Here is an 8,921-nt window from a genome sequence, read left to right on the forward strand (position 1 = left end):
GCTGTTTCATCTCACCTCTCCTCTCTCTCTCATCTCTCTCTCTCTTGGCTCCTATCTCTTCTAGCTCTTCTCCTTCATCTTCTTCCTATCTCTAGTCCTCCTTTTCTCTATCTCATCCTCCTCTCCTCCTCTCTGCTATCTCTCTCTGCCTCTCTTCTACTCTCTCTCTTCTTCCTCTTCTCTGTCGTTCTCATCCTGGCTCTCTGCTCTCTCTGTCTCTATCTCTCTTCTCCTCTCCTCTGCTGCCTTCCTCTCTCTGCTCTTAGCTGTCTCTCGCTCTCCGATACTTGCTGCATCTCCTCATCTCAACTCTCCTGTCTCTCTCCCTCTCTCTTCTCCTCTCTATCTCGTCTCTCTCATGAGTCTGGGGGCTCTCGGCGTATCTCTCTCTCTATTCCTCGTACACTCTATCTCCTCCTCCTTCTCTCTCTATCCTCTCCTCATCTCTCCTCATCTCTCTTCTTTCTATCCTCGCTCTCATATCTTCTTCTTGTATCTCTCTTCTCTCTACTCGCTTGCTCTCTCTCATTTGCTCTCTCTTCTGTCTCCTCTCCTTTCCCCTTCCCTCTTCTTCCTTCTCTACTATCTTCTGCTCTTCCTCTCTCTCTGCTCCTCTACATTCTGCGTCCTCCTCTCTGTCTCTTCTTTCTCATCTCCTTCCTCCAAATTCCATCCCAACTCTCTCAAAAAAAAAAAAAACTCTGGCTTCTCTCTCTGCTCCGTCTCATGCCTCTCGCTTGTCCTTCTCCTCTGCTCTGCATTCTGTCTCTCTCTCTCCTGCTTCCTTAATCTCTCGTCTCCTTCTCTCCGCTCTCTCTCCTTCCTCTTATCTGCTCTCTGCTCATGCTTCTATCTTCCTTATCTCTCTTCCTCTTCTGCTTTCTCTAATCTCGTCATCTCTTCATCTCCTCTTCCCTCTCTTCTCTCTCTTCTCCTCCTCTCTCCTCTAATCTCTCTCTCTTCCTCTCATAATACGATCTTCCTCTTCTTCTCACTCTCTCTCCCTATCTCTCTCTATCTCCTCTTCTCTTCTATCTCATCTTAATCATCTCTCTCTTCTACCTCATCTCCTCTCCTCTCAATAAATCTCCTCTTTCTCTCCTCTCCCTTCCTCATTCTTCATCTTCCTCGCACTTCTCTCTCCTCTCTCATCTTATCTCTCCCTCTCTTCTTCATCTTCTCTGTCTTCCTACTTCTCTTCTCTTCTCAACTCTTCTTCACCTTCTCTCCTGAAGCTCTTTCTCTCATCTCCCTTCTCTCCCTTCGTCTTCTCCCCTCGCTTTTCGTTAGTAAGAATCTCTTCCCATTCTCTCTTTCCTCCTCCTCATCTCTCTCTCTCCTCTCTCTCTAGTCCTTCCTTGCCTCATGATCTCTCTCTTCTCTGCTATTCTCTCCATCCTTTCTCTCTCCTCTCCACATCCTCTCTCTCTCTGCTCTTCTCTTTCTCTCTCCTCTCTTACTCAGTCGTGGTCTCTTTGCTCTCTCTACTGGCGGGGGTGCAAAAAAAAAAAAAAACTCCTTTTCTCTCTTCCTCCTCCCTAAATTCTCTCCGTCTCTCTCTCTCTACTCTCTCCTCTCTCTCTCCTCTCTCTCATTCTTCTGCCCGCTGTCTCTCTCTACTCTTTCTCCCCTCCTCTCTTCTCTTCCTCTACTCTTTCTCTGCTCCTTTCTCACTCTTCCTCTCTCACTCTCTCTCTTCTCTCCTTCTCCTTCTCTCTCTAAACTCTCTCCTCTTCTTCTCTCTATCTCTCTCGGTTCTCACTTCGTCTCATTGCTACTCTCTCTGGGCTAAAAGATCTTCTCTTCTCACGGTCATTCTCTCTTCTTCGTTCTTCATCTTTCTCATTCTCGCTCTCCCTCGTCCTCTCTTCTCTCTCTCTTCTCTGGTCTCGCTGTCTTCTCCTCTCTGCTCGATCTCCCCTTCTGACTCCTCTTGCTGCTCTTCTCTCTATCTCTCTCATTCTCTTCCCTCTCTTCTCTCTCCTCCTCTGTTCGCCTCCTTACCTTCTCTCTCTCCCTCTCTTGTTCTGTCTCTATCTCTCTTCTCTCTCTCTCTATCTCTTCCTGTGCCCCCCTCTCTGCTTCTTCCTTCTCTAATTTTATTTTTCTCTTCTCTTCTATCTCTCTCTCTTTCCCCCCCTCTCTCTCCTTCTCTCTCTTACTCCTCTCATTCGCTCTTCTCTTCTCTCTCTGAATCTAATCTCTGCCGTGGCCGTAATCTCTCTTCATCTCTTCTCTTTTCTTCTCTCTCTCTACTCTCTATGTCTGCTCTCTCTCGCTGTCTCTGACTCTACTTCTCTCTCTCTCTGCTCTCCTCTCGTCTTTCTCTTCCCTGGCTCTCTCTTCTCTCTCTCTATCTCTCTCTGCCCCCTCTCGTTATCTCGTCTGAGTCTTCTCTCTCTCCTCTCTCTTCTCTTCTCTCCTTGCTCTTTCTCTCTGTCTCTCTCTTCCTTCTCTCTCTGCTCTTTCTCGCTGTTCTCTGCTCTCTCGAATCGCTCTCTCTCGTTTCTCTCGTCTTCTCTCCTCTGTATAAACCGACAAATTATTTTACCCCAAAAAGGCTCTGCTGGTCTTCGTCATGCACTCTCTTCTGGGTCATAACTACAGGATATGACCAAAGCGAGAGCTGTGCTGGGTTCTTGGCAGTAAGTTGTACCTCGTTCCAGGTGAGGGTTGGCCTCCGCCAGGCTGCACTTTGTCACCCATCCTGTTTAAATATTTATGGACAGGATATCGAGGCGTAGTTGGGGCGGGGAGGGGTTGCAGTTTGGTGGGCATAGGAGCTCATCGCTGCTTTTTTGCGATGATGGTCCTGATGGCATCATCTGTCTGTGACCTTCACACTCACTGGATCGTGTTTGCAGCCGAGTGTGAAGCGCTGGGATGAGGATCAGCACCTCTAAATCTGAGGCCATGGTTCTCAGCAGGAAACCGATGGAGTGGAGTGGTAGGGAGTGAGTCCTTACCCCAAGTGAAGGAGTTTAAGTACCTTGGGGTCTTGCTCGCGAGTGAGGGGACCATGGAGCGTGAGATTGGTCGGAGAATCGGAGCAGCCGGTGCGGTATTACATTCTGTTTATCGCACCGTTGTGACAAAAAAGGGAGCTGAGCCAGAAGGCAAAGCTCTCGATCTACCGGGCAATTTTCGTTCCTACCCTCACCTATGGTCATGAAGGCTGGGTCATGACCGAAAGAACGACATCAAGGGTACAAGCGGCCGAAATGGGTTTCCTCAGGAGGGTGGCTGGCGTCTCCCTTAGAGATAGGGTGAGAAGTTCAGTCATCCGAGAGGAGCTCGGAGTAGAGCCGCTGCTCCTTTGCGTCGAAGGACCAGTTGAGGTGGTTCGGGCATCTGGTAAGGATGCCTCCTGGCTCTTCCCTAGGAGGTGTTCCAGGCACGTCCAGCTGGAGAGGCCCCGGGGAAGACCCAGGACTAGGTGGAGGGATTATATCTTCAACCTGACCTGGGAACGCCTTGGATCCCCCAGTCGGAGCTGGTTGATTGGCTCGGAAAGGGAAGTTGGGGGTCCCCTACTGGGGCTGCTGCCCGCGCCACCCGATACCGATAAGCGGTTGAAGATGGATGGATGGACCTTTTAATTTGAATTACTGAAATGAAATCTTTTGCACCTATGCTAATTTTTTGAGTTTTACCTGTAGTATTAGTCTCCATCTAGTGACGGAATAAGACCATGCAGCCACAATCAGACTTTAGTTGAATACATTTATTGAATAATTTGCTGTGTCCCTTTAACCCGTCTATAAGCTTCCAAAAAATTAAACACCCACTACAGAAAATACAATTTATGACATTACAAATTTAAAATCATAACTTTTTTACATTGAAGCAGACAACTCGACTTTGCACTAGGAATAAAGAGGGAATTAAAACCTGTAAACCAACACAACTCAAAAACGTACCGTCTGTATTTTCAGTGGAATGCATTATTAAAAGTTCAGCAACGCAGAAATAGAAACCCACATATATACCTGAATTTAAAGCACTATTATTCAAGTAAAATTCTTGTTAATTTATCAGTGTATCTTTATCATTGCAATTCATTTTCTGACGTTGGTAACGGCATGCTGGGTACAGCCCGCCCTCCGTCGCTCGACACAAGAACGATGTAGCAAGTCAAACATTTCAAGAATCAGCAACTTTCAAATGAATGCTTTTGTTTCCTGGAAATAGCCTGACCAAAATAAGTAGCTGTTAGCAAATTACATTTACTCCGCATTGCTCAAGGACTCAGATATTGCTCAGACCCAGAAACGCAGTGGCGATGTGAAGATGTTTGGATGAGCGGCTCTCCAGAAAGCACAATCCCATGTCAACAAGGCTTATAAAACCGTGTGTAACCAGTCTGCTTCTCTGTCTGCAGATTAGACTTGAGAAGGGACACCAGTACAGAGTGGGCTCAACAGGATTCAGATCATCTGAAATCCTCATGACTTCCCAAACCTCTTTGCTTGTTGTAGTTGATCTTCTTCATTGAGCCCTCGGCCTTTGCTGGTCAGTAAAACAAAGAACAGAAAACAGATCTGTTCTTGTGGGGTTGATATCCGGGAGGTCCTCCAGGACCGGCAGCACCTCCCTAACCTCCAGTCCAGAAGGACCTTTCCACTGCAGCAGTTTGGGCAGGAGCTTCAGGTCCTCTCTGCAGACACAACGCCAGGAAGAGTTAGTGAGATGCACTAACTTAAAGAAGAGTCTTTAACCTGCATTCTTTCTAATGGCCAGCATGGGGCGACACAGGGTTGTAAAAAGAAGTCATTTTCTATAGAAGTCTATGGGGAAATTCGTCCACTTCTACATTTTCATAATGACTCCATGGTCTAAATCGCCAGTTTCAATTCTTCTTCAATACAGCATGATGTTTATTTTGTAAATTATGGTCCCATTTTTTTTTTATTTTAGTAAAGCAGGTTTAAGGCACTATAGTATTGTCTATGCAGCACACACAAACACAAAACACTCCCTTACATTTGTACAATCTGTGTTTCAGTGGTGACAGTCTTTGGGTGTCATTTTGTTTTAATTTTTTGGATTATTTTTAATAACTCTGACATCTCTCTATTTGTGCATGTATAGGTCCTGAGTATGTGTGTCTATTTCAGGCCTGTGTGTAATGATTACTAACAAACATAGTGTAAATTGTAATCTCCCCATTTATTCTGTTTATTGATTCATAAACAGAATAAATTAAATTAATGGACAGGGAAGGTGGGAGAGAGACGGGGGGTGACACACTTGAACCCGGGGACTCTGTCTACACGGGGCCCACCCTCTTACTGGGGGAGCTAGAGGTCGCCCCATCTTTGGGTGTTATTGATTACAGGGTCGTTCTTCCAAACGAATACAGACAGCCAAAGCAGTACTATTGGACGACTTGGACACAAACTTCTGTAAAAATGTCAGAATGACTCACCTCGATGTGCTCGGTCCTGTTCTGCATGCTCCCAATGGTCAGCTTTTCCTGTCGATGCTTCACACTCCAACAGGTCTTTGACTTTCGCAGCATGGGTTCCACGGTCTGACACCAGGACCTGAAACACACTAACATCACACGTTCAGAGTAATTATTGAAACTCATGGTCGAAGACTTGTAACCATGATTTAGACGAATGTCTTACAAGCAGTCGCGATATGATCTGTTTTTTAATATTTGTATATTTATCAGTTTTGAGATTTTGTTATTGTTGTTTCCGATTGTATCCTATGGTTTAGGTAATTTGTGTCATTAATCTAGTCTTTTAGAGCTGATTTATTGAAATTGGGGTGAATGGGGGGGGGGGGGGGGAAAAAGGGGATTCCCCGTTGTGAGGTCTCACCAATTCAGAGAAAGGTTGGTCTGGGTGCTGATACCTTCTTACGGCGGTCGCGTCGCTTGCACTGCCTTTGTGGTTCCGAGCATCGTGGTGACGTGCAAGCCCCTGCTTCGAGGTGTTGTGGCTCGCGTCGCTCTGGATAAGATGGTTCCAGTAGGTGTGATGTGGAAGCGGTGATGCTGTGTAGGCGCTCGGTCTATAAGCGTCTCCTGAGTGAAGACTACAAATCCAGATCTTGCTCAAGAGCGAGAACAACAGAGAAAGTCATTCCACTCGAAAGATACGGAACGAAGTGGCTGCAAAGTAATTCCGAAGGTGCTTTATCTTTTCGTGTTTGAATAATGAGTGTTGAGAGCCCGCCCCCCGCCATGTCAGATTTGTTCCAGTGCGCCGTTTGTAGCCGTGCACAAACGACTCTCGCTGACAAAGGGCTCTCGAGTGGTGGAACAAAACGTGACGTGCTGTGCGCACACTTTTCGTGCAGTATGTAGGTAGCGAATAAAATGCAATTGTTATAGGTCTGTGAGTTGGAGTAGGGGTCTCTGAAGGCGATGCTTCGGCAACATTAACCAAAAACATTAAATCAAGAAGAGATTAGACATATTCTCAGGTCTCAGATCATTTATTAACTAAGACCACAGCAGTCAACTACAATGTTGATGACGCTAGCAATCCAAGGCCAGCGACCGTAGCGAGAAATGTACGCTCATATTCATCAATAACAAAAGTGGGCGAGAAAAATGGAACCCATCCATGATCCGTGGTAGGCGCAAGTCTGGGGGGAGCACAACGGTATTGGCTCATCGACAAGGGACGGGCTTTTGCGGTCGTTGGGTGCGGTCGGGCGTGTCTCTGCGCCAACTAGGGAACAGAATAATCATAGACAACAAATCATCACTTTCCTGTGATTTACCTGCATTTCTTTCTTGCATTTGTTGTTTTGTTGAGTGTCATTTTTATTAGTAACCTGTTTTAAGAAACAGGTTTAAATTGAATTAACATTGGGCCAAAACTCACTTGAGTTTATTACAGTTGTTCAAAGTCTTAAAGAAGTGTTTTGTTTCTGGTTTGGCCATTTTTGCTTTCTTTTCAAGAATCTCAGTCTGCATGGCGTTGTAGCTACAAACCAGAGCAGATATGCAGAGTTAACAATGCAACGTACTGCCTTTAATTAATGATATGGACGTTAAGTCTGCAGGAGAAATCTCATGGCTCATTCTCACCTCTCCAAAAACAGCCGCAGCTCTTGGAAACACACCAACTGCACGTAGTCAGCGAGTTTTTGGCTGATTTTTTGTGCTGTCCTGTGCATGGCGTCAATGCACTTAAAGAGAAATAACAAGAAAAAGAAACAGCATTATTATACAACCAATAAACATATAAAAAAAATTCTAAAAAGCAAAGAAATTAAAATTAAAAGAAAGAGTCTTTATTATCAAATAAAATACCAAAAAAGTTCCAAACAAATCAATTTGTAGAAAACAAACACACACAAATCACTCCCCATTGTCTCACAATAAGTCATACACTCATAATATGTATATCTGGTTTAATAAGTACAGTTGTGTTCGAAATAATAGCAGTGCCTTTAGAAAAATGAGTAATGTCAAATTCTTCAAAGAAATTGACTTAATGAACACAGATACATTGGGGACACAGTACATTCTATTCCAAAGCAAAACAATTGCGCAAAGTCATCAAAACTAAATATAATAATATTTCAAATAAAGTAAGAAATGCATGTTCCAAAGAATGCAGTGTTGCCATCTTTCCTTGGAAACTCAAAAATGTACTGTACAAACAAAGAAATCTTGATAAGTGAACCTAGCTGAGTATCCTAAACTAATATTTTGTCGCAAAACCACGGTTTCCGATGACTGCTTCACATCTGTGGTGCATGGACGCAACCAACTTCTGGCATCGTTCCACAGGTATTGCAGCCCAGGATAATTGCACTGTATCACAATTCCTCAGCGTTCTTGGTTTTGCCTCATCACTGCACTTTTTATGTCAGCCCACAAGTTTTCAATGGGATTAAGGTCGGGGATTGGCTGCCACTCCATCAGTGAATCTTGTTCATCTGGAACCTGCTTTTGCTCGCTTGCTGGTGTGTTTGGGGTCATTATCCTGTGAAAGGTCCACCTCACGGCATTTCCTCCTCAGCATATGGCAGCATGACCTCTTCCAGGATCTGATGTACTGGAACTGATCCATGATCCTGTATGCGGTGAATCGGACCAACACCAGAGTATGAAAAAACATCCCCATATCATGATGCTTGCACCACCATGCTTAATGGTCTCAGTGAGTACTGTGCTTGAATTCTGTGTTGCAGGGCGTCTGACATACTGCCTGTGACCCTTAGACCAAAAAGAACAATCTTGCTTTCATCTGTCCACAAGATATTATGCCATTTCTTTTCAGGCCAGTCAAGTGCTCTTTGGCAAATTGTAAACGCCTGCACATGTCTTTTTCTCAGCAGTGGGACTTGCGGGGGCTTCTTGCTGGAAGGTTAACCTCAATAAGACGTTTCTGATTGTCCACAGTACTCACTGTCAGAAGGTCTTGCTTGATCCTCTTGGATCCCATCATTGGCTGAGTCTTCGCCAGTTTGGCTATTCTTCTGTCCATTCGAGGGGTTGTCTTTCTTTTTCTCCTGTTTTTCAGTTTTTTGCTCCATTTCAGGGCATTTGAGATCATTTAGCTGAACAGCCAATGATTTTCTGCACCTCTTTGATGTTTTCCCTCTTTAATCAATTTTTATTAGGAAACGCTCATCTTCAGAACAGTGTCTTGAACGACCCATTTCATTGTTTTTTCAGGAGAAAAGCACAGCCAGCATGCCAGTTGTCTTGATCCTTAAATACGGATCACCTGTTAACACCCTTTTTTCCCAGAATACCCTCCCTAATTGATGCCCTCTCTAATTGAACTCACCCTGCTATTTTTTGAACACACCCTTTCAGTTAATCATTCAATTTCACAGAATCCACAGATATCATGGCTGTCCTGTTGGGTTTTGTGGTTTTCTATACCTTTATTTTACCCCCCAGAAACTTATCTGGGGTATAGGTTGAAATGTAATAAAACCAT

At 44.7% G+C, this 8,921-nt stretch overlaps 1 protein-coding gene across 1 annotated transcript in view; it reads right to left on the minus strand.

Annotated features, from left to right (window-relative positions):
- Positions 1–4,432: 4,432 nt before the first annotated feature.
- si:dkey-196h17.9 (uncharacterized) overlaps positions 4,433–8,921 on the minus strand; it is a 59,045-nt gene continuing 54,556 nt past the window's right edge. Inside the window, exons 5-10 of the mRNA XM_032526181.1 lie at positions 7,052–7,152; positions 6,846–6,947; positions 5,874–6,062; positions 5,429–5,546; positions 4,600–4,657; positions 4,433–4,509 (exon numbers count right to left, since the gene is read on the minus strand). Of these exons, the coding sequence (XP_032382072.1) occupies positions 4,433–4,509; positions 4,600–4,657; positions 5,429–5,546; positions 5,874–6,062; positions 6,846–6,947; positions 7,052–7,152 (645 nt within the window). The remainder of the gene's footprint in view (positions 4,510–4,599; positions 4,658–5,428; positions 5,547–5,873; positions 6,063–6,845; positions 6,948–7,051; positions 7,153–8,921) is intronic.

The sequence above is a fragment of the Etheostoma spectabile genome, chromosome 9 (genome assembly GCF_008692095.1).
Source record: "Etheostoma spectabile isolate EspeVRDwgs_2016 chromosome 9, UIUC_Espe_1.0, whole genome shotgun sequence".
In the NCBI taxonomy this organism is placed as follows: domain Eukaryota; kingdom Metazoa; phylum Chordata; class Actinopteri; order Perciformes; family Percidae; genus Etheostoma; species Etheostoma spectabile.